Source organism: Camelus bactrianus, chromosome 18, assembly GCF_048773025.1.
Source record: "Camelus bactrianus isolate YW-2024 breed Bactrian camel chromosome 18, ASM4877302v1, whole genome shotgun sequence".
Taxonomy (NCBI): Eukaryota; Metazoa; Chordata; class Mammalia; order Artiodactyla; family Camelidae; genus Camelus; species Camelus bactrianus.
In genome coordinates this window covers 19,509,613-19,528,498 of record NC_133556.1, presented here as the reverse complement: position 1 = coordinate 19,528,498, position 18,886 = coordinate 19,509,613, and the positions used below count along the sequence as shown (strand labels likewise).

The window sequence follows — 18,886 nt, the reverse complement described above, 5'->3', positions numbered from 1 at the left end:
CAATGGCACTGGGTACTAAGTTCCTAGTCAAGGCAGAAATGGACAGTGGGTATTTACCTTGTAAATTTTGCCATGTTCTCATAGGATATTTAAGTTTTAATGTTCACTGGTATCACTAAACTATCCTTCAAAGTTTATACTACTTTATACCGCCACCTATAGTACATAAGTGCTTTACATTCTATCCATAAACTGACTCAGTTTTGTTAGGGCCTCTCCCTACTCTTTTGGGAGTTGCCACCTGCTATTTAGTGGTAGAGAAGGAAATGACATGAGTCTGCTTATAGTCACTTTTTCTTCCTTTTTCCATCAGTGCAGCAGTATCTATGCAAAAATTCTTCTAGTATTCTGTTCTGTAGTTAGCATCCAACCCTACTTTTCAATGATAATGTTTTTTCCAAAATTATATATTCCAGGGAACATTTAGCATGAGGGGTGCTGTAGAGGGAGGAGCCACTATTTAACCTATATGTATGCTTAATTTTTTAAGAATATTATTTCTGACTTTTTAATATATTTTATTTTTGTTTCATTCATTACTGATTGTTTGTGGCAAGCAGGAAGGATGTCACGTGGTTACTTGCTCAGCTGTCCTAAATCCTAATAGTACAAGAAAGTAGCTGACTATAGTAGGGATCTCTAGAGAATATTAACACATTTTTTTTTCTTCACTCTTAAATTATGATGCAAATGGATAACTCTCTTTTGGTCTCAGTTAGCATCTAAATTAAATGTCTCCTGTTGTCTCTTAGAAATTGGAATTAAATGGAGTAACATCTTCTCTCCAACCAAAGTGGATAACTTTGCCTTTGCTTATATACTGGGAATGTTTTTATTTGATGCTTTCTTGTATGGCCTTGTGGCTTGGTACATAGAAGCTGTCTTTCCAGGAGAGTATGGTGTGTCCAAACCATGGAACTTTTTCCTGCTGGTGAGTGGTAATGATTTTGTTTTTGAGAGAGGCCACAGTCCTTCTGACCCTGTTTTATAATTTCTGTGAGTCGCCATGAGTTAATTTTGCATTAACTACAATTGAATCAGTATTTCAGGTGGAAGAATCATTCTAATTACTCTAGCCGGACTAGTTCACTAGCCCTTTCCTAATGCGCTTTAAAGCCTCTGATATATATAAATATAAATAAACTATAGATCATGGCCTGCAACCCCAGACTTTACAAATTCTGAGTAATCCATCACTCTTGCAGGCAAGTGTTTCATAAAGGAGAGAACTTCAGTATAAAGAAATTAGTACAGAATGGGTCTTCAGATGCTAACAAGAAGAGGCTTAGTTATGTCCCAGATCTAGGCACTCACCACCTGGTTTATGTCTTTGGCTTGCCCATATTTCTTAGAGTCAGAACCATAGCAAAATGGGATGTGGTACATCTTGACTTCCTTCTCAGTCTCTTCCTTTGTTACCATTGGCTCATCTTACCATTGCTAAGAGAAGAAGGTAGAACAGAGAGTGATACAATAGTTTTTTCTGTAACCTCATTTTGGACTGATTTGGGGTAATGAACCTATATTTTCCTTTCATTTCTCTTGGACAGTTATGATTTTAATAGAGTAGTTTGCTTTTGTGCTTTGGCAAATTATAGCCAGTTAGCACCAAATTTTACTCCCAAGAAATATTCAGCAATCTATCTCAATACAAAGGGTAACAGGCTGAAGTATTTTCTAACGTTGCATTTTACGATGTCATTACATTTTATTCCCTTCTTAGCCCTCTCATTGGTTTGGGGAAAAAAGTGAGGCAAAAAAAGAAACAAGGGAAATTTATGGGATAACTGGAAGCAAGTATTTTGAAGCTGAACCTTCTGACTTGGTGGCAGGTATCCAGGCCAAACATCTGTGCAAGGTATTGTTTCCCAGATCTCTTTTACTTGATGGAGGCGAAATTTAGCTTACATTTCAGTGCAAATGTCTGTTAATAGGAAATACCAAGAAAAAGGTCACATGCTAATGAAAAAAGTCGTGACCATCTTGTTTACTTCCTTCAAGAAAGATCAAAATTAAATTTATATGGTATATAAGAAAAGTCACATCTTTCTCTTCCTCCAAAAGAGAATCAGACTTTCTGTAAACTCTCATGATGTGTTCTACTAATGCTCTCATTTTAAAAAGGAACGTCTAGTGGAGCTTGATGATTTGAGTATGTAAACACTGAGTTCTGTTCACAAATATTTTGCATGTTTTATTTGTAGTCTCCTCTGTTTATCAGGGGGTCAACTACAAGCATGTAATATTCAGGTAACCTATATGTTTGATGACATTTCCTTGCCTCTCCATCGGTGTCGTGATACCATGTACACATACACACCGTGTGCGGAGAGAGCTGATGGCTACTCTGAAGCTTTATTAAGTTGCACAGTCTTCTATAGCAAAGAAGAATGACAAGGGAAATGGTTAACAGGCAGCATCTGGCTCAAGGTCAGAAGATCCTTTATGTTTTGGTAAATCATGTTCATGTTGGCACCAGTGAGCCTTACAGCTTATCAGGGCGGAACGTGTGAGAAACGGCTGCTTTACAACATTCTTCTTGGACTCAGACGGCTGTGCCTGTCTTAGGTTGCCCCCCACTGGCTAACCAGCCTTCTCACCTCTGAGTCTGCAGCTTTTTATAACTTGTTTACCATTCCAGCCTAAGGCTCGTTCCTTGGTTCCCACAGTTGAGGACCTACACTCTGTAAGGTCTACCTAAGTTTTATTTGCGCTCCTAATCCCACAATTTCAGAAAACCCAAAGCCCTCCATGCAAATTCAGCTAATTTAAGAGATATTTATACTTTTGTGGTCCTCTCTGCCTTCAGTATGCTGCGTGCTGCCTCGGTTTTGGTTACATCAATTCAAACGCAAAACTCAGTCTTTTCCCTGGTGTCCTCAGAAAATCCATTCACACCAAACATTTTTGTGAATGTTAGTAACCTGCAATGTAGATTAGAGCTGTAAGGGGTTGGTTCAAGGAACACGTGGGCTCCGACCATTTCCCCAGCTTTATTTACACTTGTCTCTCCCTATTTGTCTCTTTATACTTTTCCTACAAGATTGCCCCGATTGCTACTCTAAATACGCACTCTCCCCATATACGCCTCAGACTTTCATATTCAGGCTCATGAGAATGCTTGGGAAAACCAAGGATCTTCTGTGTATCATTTATTCTTTCACTCTTGGCACCGGGGTTATAAGCAGTGAAAAAGCCAGATAAAATTCATGCTCTCAAAGAACTTACATTCGGGTGTGAATAAAAGTAGGTCAGCAATTAAACAAATGAACAGTCAAGATAATTGCAGTACACAGTAAGTGCCATTAGGGGAATAAATAGGGTGATGATACAGCAATTAAGGGGTAGGATGGGAAGGAAAACCACTTCAGTTAGGTTATTCAGTTAACTCTCTCTGAAAGCATGATCATTGTGGATGCTGGCCACCCTGTCCAACAACAAAATCAACGGAACAGAGTCACCTCACACAAAATCAAGCCCATGTCTTTGTGGGATTCACCTTGTTGTTACTGTACTGAAGCCCAACTCTTCTCTCTCTCCAAATCTGCATCCTTTGCATCCCCACACAGGTGTTGCCCTCAAGAACACTCCTGCATGTTAATTTCCATCTCATGTAAACTACCTGGATGCTAACTTCTGTCTTAGAGTGTACTTCCCGGGGAATCTAACTAGTGATTGTTAGTACCCAAGTAGACTGAGAAAGCAGGTGATAAGATGAAAGGTAGACTCGTGCAAGGAAGCAGTACAGTGTTCATAAATGATGAATTGGGGCGGTATTCCAGGGGAAAGAATTGCATACTTGGTGCCATCTATTAAGCATTTTAAAATATTGGGAAAGCAGTAATTAGAGGGGCCATGGAATTGGATGGATGTTGTTGGGAGAACGGATACACTGAAGATGGAAAATGAAAGGCTGTGTGTGATTAACCATCAGAAGCTAGCTGAAATATAGTAAGCCTCTGGAAGCATATAAAGGGATTTTCATTTCTAGCAACCAAAGAACAGAAAAGGCTGAGAAGTAAGCCTTAGATTTAATCATAGGAACAGCAGAACTCTAGAGAAAGTTAAATTGATAATCCGGGCAGGTCTCCTATCCCAGAATTGGGATCTTGACTGGGAAGAAATGAAACGTGGAGACACAGGATGGGAACCTAGGACACGAAAGCCTCGAGTCCCATTTGTTCCTGAACCCTCAGTCTGCAGAAATGGCTCACTCCTCCCAATTAGGGGCTGATATTTCTTTCTCCTTTCCTTGAAGATGGTGCGGTGACCTCTGCCTCACAAGACAGCCCACAACCCATTTTGGCCACTGAGAAAATAACTTGGATTATGTCACGAAAAGTGGTAGACAGCCTGCAAGGTAGCCTTCAGTGTCCCAGCATCTCCTGATTTTCATGGCTTTGAAGAGTTAACCTGTATGACCAGTCAAAAACTGCAGAAGTGACATAACTGCATTCTGAGGCTGTCACAAAAGTCACTGAGGCTTTTGCTTTGGTCTCTCACACTGTTTACTTTAGGAGAAGTCAGCTGCCATGTTATAAGGATGCTCAAGCAGTTGCCTAAACGATGGATGAGAAGCCAACACAGGATGAACGGAGTCCTCCCTTCAGTATCCAGCCCCAACTTGGCAGCCATGAGGGACCTATTTTGAACGTGGATCCTCCAGTCTCAAAGTTTTCAGGTGTCTGTAGTTCTTGCCAACATTTTGAATGCAAAATCATGACAGACCCTGAGCCAAAGCTGCCCAGTGGAGCATTTCTAAGGCCAGAAACTACAAGAAAAATGAGTATTTACTTTTGCTTTAAGCCATTAAGTTTTGGTTAATTTGTTACTGAGCTTAAATATAACTTAAATATATTTTGGAACCTGGAAATAGGATGCTTTCATAACAAAAAATTAATAACATGGGATTCATTTGGGAATTAAGAAGTGAGGAGAAACTGGAAGAACCTTGACGAGAGTGTTGGCGAAAGCATGAAGAGCCTAATATGGTCTGTTAGCAGGAGCCCAGTGTTCATGGAGGTGGCTGCTATTGAAGTGAAGAACTGTTACTGAAAGCTGGAAGAAAGAGGATTCTTCTTATGGAACAATTAAAAAAAAAAAAAAGTCTGTCAAAAGCATAATGAGCTCCGTTTTGGACACAGGAGTTTAGACATTCACCCAAGTAGGGATTTCAAATAAGCAGTTACACAAGCCTGTTACTTAGGTCGAGGGAGCAGATAGGATGGGGACACCTAGGGAGTAACAACACCAGCTGCCATTTGAGGGAAAAAAGAAATAGCATTTTCTTTTCTGTTACACAGGGGGCTTGCCTTTATTCATCAACAATGGAATATGTTGGAAAGAATGTATGCTTTAAATCTGAGTGAAATGGGCTTGAATCCCAATTCTTCTGTTTAAATATTATGTTTCTGAGGCTGTTTTCACCTCATTTTCTTTAAAAATTTAGCCAAAATCTTCATGCTAGTTTCTATAGTGCCTGTGTCTGCTCCAGGTAAGTGAATATTTATATATCATCTCTCCTTGAAGGCACCTATCTTTTCATTAACTTAAAGCTAGTTGGTTGCCTAGAAAATCTCACCTCTCTGATGAGTTTGAGAGAAGTTGTAATTCTGTAGATCATTTAGTTTCATTTTTGCTAGGGCTGAGAGTGACGTTCTTTCCATATTTTTGCATCTTAAGCAGAGGCACTGGTAGTCTACACATCAGAAATTTTAATTGGGAGTTCTCCAAATTAGGACAAAGGCATTGACTGAAGAAGAGTGTGGCATTATTTGCTTCAAGACAGTACTTGAAACAGCAGGAATGCATGAGATTGCTCAGGGGATATTTATAGATTTACTGTGAAATTCTGAAACTCATGTTATGCCCTCAAATATCTTTTTTTTCCCTTTTCACTGTCTTACCCTTCTTACATTTTGATTTTTTTTCCTCATGAGATTGATTATGTGGTATTGTTTTTTCTATACATAGTTGATATTGAGTGCTTGTTCTTCCAAAGTCATAGTGACAGATGAAGTTAATATTTGTGAGTTTTTTCCCCCCACAGGAATTCCGAGTGAAGAACACTACCAAAATAGCTGTAAAAGACTTGACTTTGAATTTGTATGAGGGGCAGATCACCATTCTTTTAGGACATAATGGGGCAGGAAAATCCACTACTCTGTCCATTCTCTCAGGTATGTGTTCAGCACTGTTCAGAGAGTGTCCTCACACAGACACTGTAGACAAAGCTTATGAGGCTTCTGTATATCTCCTTGATGTTTATAGTTTAGTCATTTCAGTGATACACAAAGCTGTTTAGTAATCACTTTTCATTTTAAGTTGTAAATAACTTCCTGTGAGAGATACTAGATATCAGATTTTTACAAAGACATCAAAATAACTATTATAAACATGTTCAAAGAACTGAAGGAAATCACGATTAAAGAAATAATGAAATGTCTGAAAATAATATCTCCTTATACAGAAAATGTCAATACAAGATAGAATTTATTCTAAAAAGAACCAAGTAGGAATTTTGGGGTTGAAAAGTACAATAACCAAAGTGAATAATTTATTGAAGATACACAACGATAGATGTGAATTATAAGAAGAAAGAATCAGTGATTTTGAAGATATTGTAAAATATTGGAAACATGCCCAGTGCTATACAATACATCCTTGTACCTTATTTATTATTTACCTAGTAGTCTGTAGCTCTTAATCCCCTTCCCCTATATTACCCCTCCCCCGACCCCACTACCTACTAATAATCACTAGTTTGTTCTATGAGTCTGTTTCTGTTTTATTATATTTATTTATTTGTTTTATTTTTGGTTCAATATATAAATAAAAGAATACAGCACTTGTCTTTATCAATGTGACACTTCAACAAGCATATTACCTTCCAAGTCTATCCATGTTGTTGGAACTGGCAAAATTTCATTCTTTTCTATGGATGAGTAATATTCCTTTATGACATATATATCACCTTCTTTATCCGTTCATTTGTTGCTGGATACTTAGGATGCTTCCTTATCTTGGCTGTTGTGAGTAATGCTGCAATGAACATTGAGGTACATGTATCTTTTCAAATTAGTGTTTTTGGTTTCTTCAGATTTATACCCAGGAGTGGAATTGCTGGGTCTTATTGTGGTTCTATTTTTAGTTTTTAAAGTCACATTCATACTGTTTTCCATAGTGGACGTACCAATTTACTCTTCTACTAACGGTGTCCTAAGGTTCCCTTTTCTCCACATCCTTGCCAACATTTATTATTTGACCCACGAGAGCCATTCTGGCAGATGTGAAGTGACACCTAACTGTGGTTTTAACTTGCATTTTCCCGACGATAGGTGATGTTGAGCATCTTTTCATATGCCTGTTGGCGACCTGTATGATTTCCTTGGGAAAATGTCTACTCAGGTCTTCTGCCCATTTTTAAATTGGGTTGTTTGGTTGTGTTTTTTTATATTGAGTGGTATGACCTCTTTATATATTTTGGATATTAACCCCTTATCAGACATATTATTTAAAATATTTTCTCCCATTCAGTGGGTTGTCTTTTTATTTTGTTGATGGTTTCCTTTGCTGTTCAAAAACTTTTAACTTTAATTAGGTGACATTTGTTTATTTTTGGTTTAATTTCCCTTGCCTGATGAGACAGATCCAAAAACCGTTGTTAAGGATCCTGTCGAAAAAGTGTACTGACTAGGAGTTTTATGGTTTTTGGCCCTACATTTATGTCTTTAATCCTTACTGATTTTTTTCTGTCTGGATGGTTTGTCCATTGATATCAGTGGAGTGTTAAAGGCTCCTGCTATTATTGTATTATTGTCAATTTCTCCTTTTATGTCTGTTAGTACTTGCTTTATATATTTAGATGCTCCTGTATTGTATGTGTATATGTTAACAAAAGCAGTATCCTCTTCTTGTGTTGATTCCCTTCATTATTATATAATTGCTCTTTTTTGTCTTTTGTCTTATACTTTGTTTAAGTCTATTTTGTCTGATATGAGTTTTTACTGCCCCAGACTTTTTTGTTATTTCTATTTGAATGAAATACCTTTTTTGTCCTCTTACTTTGGTCACTATGTGTATTCAGCTCTGAAGTGAGTCTCTTGTAAGCAGTGTATAAATGAGCTTTGTTTTTTATCCAGTCAACCACATCTGCTTTTGATTGGAGCTTTCAGTCCATTGACATTTAAAGCAATTATTGATAGGTGTGTACTTGCTGCTTTCTGTTACTTGTTGTCTGTTGTTTTCGTAGTTCTCCTCTGTTTTGTTTTTTCTTCTTCTTCTTCTTTTTTAAGTTTATTCCTTGTGATTTGATTATTTTCTTTTGTGGTATGTGTGTGTTCCTTTCTCTCTAGTTTTTGTATGTCTATTGTAGGTTTATGATTTGTGGTCACTGAGGAGTTCATATTTGTTCACCTATAACTATATCTTCTTGTTTTAAACTGATAGTCATTTAGTTCAACAATTTTTCTCTGTGAACCTTTGTACTAGCTTATTTAAGTGGTTGATCCATAGCTCTCACCATATATTTGCTTTCACTAGTAGGATTTTCCCCTTCCTATATTTTGTTATTTCTTGTTTTAGCCTTTCTTTTTCACTTGAGGAAGACCCCTTAGCATTTCTTTTAAACTCATTTTAAAACCCTTCCAGTTTTTGCTTGTCTGAGCGGCTCTTTATCTCACTTTCATTTCTGAATGATAACCTTGCTAGGTAGAATGTCTTAGGCCGTAGGTTTTTTCTTTTCAGCACTTTAAATACAAAAACTTTAATTGCAAAGTTTCCGCTGGAAAATAAGCTGATAGCCTTATGGGGGTTCCCTTACATGTACTTTTTGTTTTCCTCTTGCTGCCTTGGTGATTCTCTCTTTATCTTTTGCTATTTTAATTACATGTCTTGGTGTCAGTCTCTTTAAGTTCATCTTGTTTGTGACTCTCTCTACCTTCCGTGCCTAGATATCTGTTTCCTTCTTTAGGTTTGAGGTGTTTTCAGTCATAATTTCATCAGATTCATTTTCTACCCTTTTCTCTGTCTCTTCTCCTTCTGGGTCCCTTGTAAGGTGAATGTTAGTATGCTTGATGTTGTTCCAGAGGTCTTAAACTATTCCCATTTTTTTAAAAGTTGTTTTTCTTTTTGCTATCCTGATGGGGTGATTTCCATTTTCTATCTTCCAGATTTCTTATACATCTTTCTGTATTACCCAGTCTTCCATTAATTCCTTCCAGGGTATTTTTCATTTCAGTTATTGTATTATTCAGCTCTGATTGTTTAATTTTTTTTTCTAGTTCCTTATTAAAATTCTCACTGTGTTTATTTTTTTTTCTAGCTCAGTTAGTATTCTTACTACTATTCTTGTATTTGTTATCAGGAAAATCATTTATCTCTGGTTTATTGAGGACTTTTTGAAGGGTTTTTCCCTGTTCCTTTGTTTGAGATATGTACCCATGTGTTCTCATATTGTTTAGCTTTTTCTATCTGTATGAAATTAGGTCAGTCACCTTCCCAGTCTTCTAGACATATCCTTGTGTGGGAGTGTCCCTATGTAGACTGTGTATTTCATCTTTGGTGGGAGAGCTGGATCTGAAGTGAGTATGGACTGTGCCTCCTGCTGGGGTGTGCTGGCAGCCACCACCTTGGTAGGTTGTAGGGTTAGAGCTGAAAGGCAAAAGCCGCAGCCAGATGCAAGCCGTGGTTTCTCCTATGCTCACTGAGCATCACTGCCCTATTGAGGGTGTAGACAAGAACTGAGGGGCTGTAACAGTATCGCTGATAGAGCTAAGTTTCTCCCAGGTATGACAGAAGTCTCTGCCATGGCTTGGGACTTGGCCAGGGCCTGAAGACTTGCAGCTACACTTCTGTGCTGGTTTCACTTTTTTCCCAGTGTGGGTGCAGCTTGGTTAGAGGCTTGATCAGGGATGGAGAGGTTGGTGCCCCATGAGCGATCCCCGCCCCCTCCCAGGTAGGTACAAGGACGCATGCTCTGGCAATGGCGGTCCCCATCCTGGAGCTAGTTTCATTCCCTCCAGAGTGTGAGCAGCAATGTGTGACTCGGTGATGATTGCCTCTGCTTTGGTCAGAGGCAGTTTTGAGGTCTGAGCTGGCTCCATTTCCTCCAAATGTATGCACTTTCAAGTAGCCTCCGAATTAGTGGGGAACAGTGCCAGAGTAAGACGGCTGGAACAGAAGCCTGGTCTGGGCTGGGGTGCATGCTGAGCAGTCTTGGTAAGACCAAGCCATAGTCCCAGTCAGTTTTCAATCTGCTGCTCTCGCTGGGACTGAGAGTAAGGAATTCTGTGCATGTGCTCTCCAAGAGTTAGGTCTCAGTTTCTTATAGTCGTCTTATAGTTGTCTGGTAAGACTCTCTGGTTTTCAAACCAGAGAGTAAGGAATTCTGTGCATGTGCTCTCCAAGAGTTAGGTCTCAGTTTCTTATAGTCGTCTTATAGTTGTCTGGTAAGACTCTCTGGTTTTCAAACCAGCTAAGGGGCTCATCTTCCCAGTGCTGGGGCCCAGGACTGACGTGCTTAATATGTGGCTCAAGCCTCTTGCTCCCCAGAGAGGAACTTCAAGCCTGTGATATCCCCTGTTCTTGTTTGTCCCCTGTCAGGGATATGGGTCCTGACCAGATCTCTTCTCCCTTCATACCAGACGCTGTGTGGATCTTTCTTTAGTCTTGGATTTAGAAGAGCTGTTTGGCTAGTTCCAGGGTTTACTTTGGTGAGAGTTGTGCTTTATGTATGTGTGTGTGTGTGTGTGTGTGTGTGTATAGTTGTAATTTTGCTGTGTTCGTGAGCAGAGGTGAGTCCAACGCCGTGCTGGTCTGTCTTCTTTCTCCCCCTATTATCCTGTTATTTAAGTATTTTAAAACTATTTTAGGTTACAATTTGTTATCTCCCTCAACTAGAATTTAAATTCTACAAAGACAACAGTTTTATTGTCTGGATCTTTAAGATTTACAATGGTCAGCTACAGTATAATTCTTAAATATAGTCAAATGGCTGCTGGCAATGCTGGAATGTTCTGATAATAAACTCTTTAGTGTTTGTATTACCGAAATGATTTCTACTCATTTACACTTGTTGAAAATTAGAGCATACAGTTAATTAAACAACGATAAAAAATAAATTATTTCTAATTTTATTACTTCAAAGATAACAGTTGGTATTTTCTAAATTTTTCTTCTCGGTGAGAAGTTGCAAATTCTAATGAGTAATCCATAAATAGATTTCAAATTTGAGGTGCCAATGAACAAGTTTTAGTCATGCTCCCTCATGAAAGCTAAGCTTCTGTTACGTCTTCTGCTCGATTCTAGGTCTTTGTCTTCCTACCAGCGGAGAGGCCTATGTTAATGGATATGACATCTCAAAGCAGATGGTCCAGATCAGGAAAAGCTTGGGCTTGTGTCCCCAGCAGGATTTATTGTTTAATTACTTGACAGTATCAGAACACCTTTATTTCTATTCCGTGGTGAGCCAAAGATAAGTTTATTTTTCCCACTCTACTCATGTCCTTAAGGTAGATTACTGTCAATATCCTTATTCTTAGAAAGTTTAAAGATTGATTTTTGATAAATTCTCCTTTAAACATAAATACAGGCAAAGGGAAGAAGACCCTGTATAAATGATGTAAGAAAACAGCTGGTGTAGAATGTTTCTAAGGATAAAGTCGGAAGCAACATGTGAATTCTGGCTCCTCTTTCCAGATAAAAGGAATCCCTCGAAAGATGCGTCTTACAGAAACAAACAAGATGCTCTCTACTTTTAACTTACTAAAAAAGCGTAATGCATTTTCAATGTCACTGAGTGGAGGAATGAAGCGAAGACTCTCCATCATTATAGCCCTTATAGGGGACTCAAAGGTAAAAAAAAAAAAAAAGAAAGAAAAAGAAAAAAAGCACTGATCTCCACTAAAGGTTGCTTAAAAAGTCAGCTGACACAATCTAAAACGAACCTTCCAAATGAAATCCCAGATGGGATTTACACTACCAATCTAGTTGGTATAAAATGGTCACAGATTTGGAATTACTCCACCATTCTTAATTCAGTTTTAGTCTGAACTTCTTATCGTAGCTTAAATTGGACACGTGATTGAAAAAGCAAAATCCTGTGACTGATAAGACCTGAGTGGCACTAGTACATAAAATTTAATGATGGTCATGAAATTGTTCTTTGGGACTTTAGGTGGTGATACTTGATGAACCAACATCTGGCATGGACCCAGCCTCAAGGAGGGCCACCTGGGATCTTCTTCAGCATTACAAGCAGGGTCGTACCATCTTACTGACCACCCACTACATGGATGAAGCTGACTTCCTGGGTGACCGAATAGCCATCATGGTTGAGGGATCCCTGCGGTGCTGCGGCTCTTCAGTCTTCCTAAAAAAAATATATGGTGTCTCTCCCTTTGACCATTCTTTGTATATTGATGTCCTAACATTCTTCTAACATGATTATCATAGATATTGATGTCTTGTTAATATTGTTCTAACATAATTTGAACTTTTTTAAACTATCTACCCGAAACTTCAATGATTCCCTCTGTCCTGTAAGTTGAGGCTTAACTATGAGCCCTTTGAAATAATGATCTTATTTTAGTTCTTCAAAAGTACTTCCCACTACATTTTATTGTATTATCCAAATTTTGTGTTCATTTCTTCCATTTAGCTTCTACTTAAATTGTAATTTGTTTGACTGCAGTTGTGCCTTCAGTGAAATTGATAGAAATGTGGATAGATGAGAGATAGATGGATGATTGATAGGTAGATAGCAGATGGGTGATGAATAGACAAATAGAAAAATTAATGGATTATTGGGAAAATGTAGAGAAGCAGATAATCTCCAGGGCCCTCAAGGACTTGGTAAAAAAAATTTCAGTTCTGATAACTCATGCAAGGCCAAAAGAACTGAGAGAAATATCTCTGAGGGTACATTAGTCCTTCACTGCAATGGTGCTTCAAAAGCGCAGGAGAGGGCTGCAGGGTGGAAATAAATCATTAAAGGTGAAGGAAACAGTGCAGAGATGGAGAGCAAAGAGGATTTGTCAGAGCCAAAAAACTAGAAACTCTACTGTAGCTTAAAGAGGTCTCTATGATCTCATCCATGCACAGATCCCCTGTCTTCTGGAAGGTGCACTAGTGAAGGTACGGAGTACTCTGGAGAGATTTCTTAGGTCTCTGAAGAAAAGAATTTTTATCTGATTTATAATAAATATCTGTTTAATGTATATTAACCTTGTCTTCTCATATTTCAGTGTCAATAGGACAAGAGGCCAGATAATAGAGGCTTTTCATTCTATTTCTGTTCTATTGGTCTCTAAGAAAATTAACGAAATTATAGAAAAAGTGTTATAAAGCTCCTTAGGCTTATAATCAAATAATTTGTGACATGCTCAGTCTTCTTCTAGCTCACTCAAACCATGGAACACCAAGTGCAGTCTCACAAGAATATAGGAAGTACCAATTGTCTTATTTGTTCTTCTAAATGGATTTTCTCAGGTGTGGGATACCATATAATCATGGTGAAGGAACCTCACTGTGATATCGAAGAAATCTCCAAATTGATTTATTATCATATACCAACAGCCACGTTGGAGAAGAATGTTAGAAATGAATTATCTTTTATTCTACCTAAAGAGTATACACACAGGTATGGATTCAGAGAGTGCTAAATGATTGATGTTTAGATAAGCAGGAATTATCATTGCTTTTCTGAGTTTCTTCAAGCTTTGCAAGCAAATTAACAAGACAAATCCAATCACTTGCATTTTAGAGAGGAATGCCACCTAGTGCCTATGGCTGCCTGTTTTTAATTGGTGGTAACTGATGATATGTTGTTGATAGAGTAAAACTTGCATGGTGAGTGGAGTAAATAGAAATATTAAGACAATGAGAGAGAAAAAAAATGTCTTTAGTGGTGGCTTTTGAAGCAAGAGGGGCAAGAATCCAGAGGAAATAGGCAGCTTGATAGCCAAGTTATTCATCAAAGGGAGTCACAAAAATTATAACTCCACCTGAAATAAGCATCCTAAAAAAGGGATAAGGAAACCAAGATTACTCATCAGTGACTTTTAAAGTATGATATTTTAATCTTCTTGTATATGTAATATGTACACATGTTACTATGTTATTAAATATGCATATGTCCAAAATATGTAATATATAATACTTCTTATAATAATATGTAATACTTGCTTTGATATTCCCTAGAGTAGAGTCAGTTGTCGTAATCAAGAAGAATATGAAGGGCTTTAACTTCTCCTTTTTTAGTAAAAAGAAGAATGTATCAAAAAGGAGGGGGCGGAAAAAAGAAGCTGCATTATTTGAACTTTGTTTATTTCGTGAATCCTGAAGTTCTTGGGAATCAGCAGCATGGAACAGTGTGATCAGTTGGCAGAATAGGACCAGGACACTACATAAGCTGGAATGAAAGAATAAAATAGCATGGAGGATTTAGAAGTTAAAATTCTAATATGCATTGTCAGAGATGAATGGTAGTTGACTCATTCAGAAAAGGTGGGAATCAGGTGGTGGCTTTGCCCCCATTGTGACAGTCAGGATCCATGTGAAACTGAAGAATCTATCTGAAGGAGACATAAAGATAAAAACACTTGCTGAAACTTATCACACTACCTGCTCATCCTCATTCACATGGACACAAATAACATTCTCAAAAGAATGTCTTTAAAACAGGAAATAAAAGTATTCAGAAGCAGATGTTTTATCATGTTTTATCATATCTTCTTCATGTTTACATTTATAATAATTTAATAGTTTATTATTTTCTTATATTTAGAAATAGATAATGTTTTTCATATCTATTTACTGGTCATTTGGACTTGGAAGACAGAATATGTTAGAAGATCCAAGAAGTGAACTAATCGTAGATTGCTAGGTTCAGAATAATAGAGTCACTACAAAATAAAATGAAAATCAAGAAATTAGGGCAGAACGTGTTTTCTGTAATGGACAGTTTTAAACTAAGTAGTAGGAAGAATAAATTATAAGAAAAAGAAATACCTGTGGATCCAGTTATTTCAGTGTATAATATGAAAAGAATGTAATGATGGTTAAATTCTTAGTGATTCCCATTCCAGCTAAAATTTTGATAGTTAATAGTAATTGAGTGCTTACTTTTTGCCAGACATTGTTCTAAGCTGTACTTATTTACCTGAATAAATAATAAAGAAGAAAAAAAGAAATTTTAATTGCATATACCTCTATTCTTATTCATTGAATGTATCTCACAAGAAAAGTAATTCTGAAATTTTAAATCAGTATTGTAACGTGTAAAACAATGCTGAGACTTGTTAGAATGAAACTTAGGTTTAGAATATGGCAGTGGAATAATGTGCAATATTCCAAAGTAATGGACATGTAAAAGAAGTACCAGAATAGTGTGCTTATCAGGGAATATTCATATGCTTAAAGCTAATTAGAGGATGTAAGTATGCACGAAAACCACTGGACAGCAACAGAAGTTGAAAGAAACAAATTAAATGATTAACAAATCATTTTGTGAAACTCCTGCAAGTAAAAAGGAGAAAATGTGTTAATATGTTCCTGATACCAGGTTTAAGCAAAATAACATAGTAAAGGGTAATTCAATTACAGATTTGTACCACATGTTTTATTTACCTCAAAGTAGGTCTCCTGAAACACCCCTGACTTTTCTTGGCAACAATTACACCTTCTCCTCTTCTTCTTCTCCTTCTTCTTTTCTTCTTATTCTTATCTTATTCTAGGTTTGGAGTTCTGTTTACTGATTTGGAAAATAGACAGAAAGAGCTGGGCATAGCTAGCTTCGATGCCTCTATCACTAGCATGGAAGAAGTCTTCCTTCGGTGAGCAGCAAGGCACAGATAAAATAAAAACCTGTGGGAAAAGTACCACATCTTAGTCACCTTTGTAAATCCACCACACTTTCAGATTTATGTTAGAAAATTAAGAGGAATGAGGGGATGGAACTGACAGGTGTTTTTTTTTAAACAATAAGAACAGTGAAAAAATATTATAATTATCGGTTTTTAAAAGAAAGACTATTTAACTTGCCCAAACTGAATTAGTTGCTAATGTTTAAACTGAATGAGTTCAACTTAATGAAACACTCATTACATTGCCCTCATTTTCCTAACTTTACTATGGTCTAGCAGCAGTCTTGTGACTGGTGTTTGGGAAGCACTGCTCTACGATAGTTACCAGGATGCCTCCATGTAATACTCCTACCAGTCAGTAAGCAAACCAAGGAGTCTTCTGAGTTGGGTGTTGTGAGTCACATTCTCCAAACAAGATACGTTGAGACAGAGTTGAAATGAAATGCTTTGCTTTTTTTTTTTTTTTTTTTTTTTGGATGTAGGGTCAGTAATATGGAAGATTCAGAGACAGATATTCAAGCTACCCAACCTCATCCTCCCTCCCCAATGAATCAAGTCTCAGTCAAGAACCAGAATAGGAATATGTCCAGAAATGAGAGAGCAGATTCCTCCACGATGAATGAAAGCCCTGCTGTTACGTTTAACACTGGAGTAAGCACCTTTGCTAAGACACCTAATGTATCTGTGTTTGGGGTGCAAGAGGCACATTTTGTTTTGACACTTGAACGACAGGAGTGTGGAGTTTTCAGCCACTGTGGACCCAACCAGACTCAAGCAGTCTGTACCACAACCTCATTAACTTCCTAATGCAGAAGTGATATGTTCTAGATAAAGATCTCAGCTGTCATTCTCACCATTGCTATTCCTCACTTTCATTCTGTTTTAATTTTTTTCGCATTTATAACCCAGAAACTTGTTAGTTCATTGAATCTGGAGTGAGCATCTGTTTTAATAACTAAGCATGCACAATATTTTAAGTTTTTGTGATGGGAACTGACACTGCATGAAAAATCATTCCTAATCAGTATGATCCTAAGCATAGGAAGTCTCCCCGAGAAGCCTATCATTTATTTCATTCTCTTAATTGTCTATTCCTCCTATAAAGCATCCTGGTTTTCTTGGCAGTCGGGAGCCTAAGGAAAATCATCTTGTTGAGATTTTAAGTATTTATATCAAAAGTCAGATCTTAAACATTTTATTTAATACCTTATAGCAAAGGTCAGCAAATGATATATAAAAGGATAATAAATATGTAAGGCTTCGTGGGCCATATGGTTGCATAATCACTCAACCCTGTCATTGTAGCACAAAAGAAACCATAGACAATACAGAAATGCATGGGTATAGCTGTGTTCTAATAAAACTTTGTTTACAAAAACAGTCCAGTTTGTTGACCTCTGCCTTATACAAGCAAAAGACTGATCATACTATCATGTGTTACGCTTAGATTCTATTCCAAGTATTATCTGTATAAACTTTATGTAGCTTGTACCATAAAATTCCAAAGTGTTCATCTTAATGAATTTCAACATGAATGACTTTTTTAGGTCTATGAATATTGTAATGTTATGTTTCTCTCTTCTTTCTTTAGTATCCCCTCTACCACCAGCAGTTCCGTGCCATGTTCATGAAGAGAGCGATGTTCAGTTGGCGCAACTGGAATCTAATTTTGCTACAGATACTGGCACTTCTAGGTTCCCTTATCTTTCTTCTCTCAGAGGTTGATATTTTTTCACGTAATAATGACGAGAAGGCCAGACAAATGGACTTGGGTCAATATGGTCAAACTATTGTGCCTATATCTATTTCTGGGAATTCCAATTTGACTCTGATTTTCCTGCAGCATCTTAAGAGTATGCTAGAGTCTGAAAAACAAACACTCAGGGAAGTACAAGGTAAGGCTCATTGATAAAAAGAGACTGCTCTTAGATGAAGATCTCATTGTGTGACTTGCAAAGAAAGATCTTAACTGTATATTTGGCCACCTGTTAATCAACAATTTCATAGATTAAGCTATATTAGAGTCCAGAAATGCCCTCCTTAAGGCATAGTAAGTCCCAAAAGGTTAATTATTAATAGAAGCACTTTGGCTATGAGTTGTCTACAAGGCATTTGTTGTTCCTTCAAGTAAAAAAAAAAAAAAAAAAGTGCCAAAACACATGTTACTGTGAAGTTAAGCATGAGTTGTTTTTTGAAGTCTGGCCAGAATGCAATGTATCACATGAATCCAGACCTTACAGCATGGAATGGTGGTCCCAAGTCCCGAAAGCTATTCCTCAGTCTCCTAAACCTATCATATCAAAAACAGGGATACTGGAGACTTAATGGGCTAGCTCCTCAGAATATATTTATTTTTAAGATAGTAGTAGTAATGATTTACACTTACCAAGCACTTGTTTTGGCAAAACCCCTGATAAAACACTTTACCTGCCTGATTATCAGAGTAATCACCCTTATTTAGTAGATATTTTTATTACCATCAATTAGATGAGGAGCACAGAAATTTAAGAAAGTCTGGTAGTTTGCCCCAAATCAGACATCCAGTTCTGCCTGACATGTACACACTTAACCACTCACTGCACTGCATTACCACTCTGAACATAAAGTGTCTTCTCTTTCATGTAATAATTTCCTCCCAGATACTTTTTTTAACTGCCACCTGATGGATCCTGTTCCTTTGGGTTAGCAAGCAGCCTGTAGGATTGCAAAGCCTGTGTGGTATTTTTTTCTCTCCTTGAGGCTTTACTGTGAAGCATGATAATACATTGAGAAATGCTGATTTTTCTTTATAAACATAATCCTGATTCTACAACTTACAATAATAGATTAGCTGACTACAATTAATTGTCTCTATTCCTCCTCCCCTACAAGAATAATAGATGAGCATTTTTAAACCATGGCCACACAGTAAAGAGAGAGGATAAAGGAAGTGTCCTGACTCATGAAATTGTTATTTTTAAATTACAGTATACTCCTTTCGTGTTTTGAAGATGTGGTTCACTTCATCTAAGTTGTCATATTTA

General features: G+C 37.3%; 1 protein-coding gene across 1 annotated transcript; it reads left to right on the top strand.

Annotated features, from left to right (window-relative positions):
- Window positions 1–1,701: 1,701 nt before the first annotated feature.
- LOC141573903 (phospholipid-transporting ATPase ABCA3-like) lies at window positions 1,702–15,860 on the top strand. Its single transcript, XM_074346235.1, has 4 exons — window positions 1,702–6,179; window positions 11,308–11,462; window positions 11,698–11,853; window positions 12,176–15,860. Exons 1-4 carry the CDS (start codon window positions 6,014–6,016, stop codon window positions 12,437–12,439), a joined length of 741 nt encoding a protein of 246 aa, XP_074202336.1. The 5' UTR covers window positions 1,702–6,013; the 3' UTR covers window positions 12,440–15,860.
- Window positions 15,861–18,886: the final 3,026 nt, after the last annotated feature.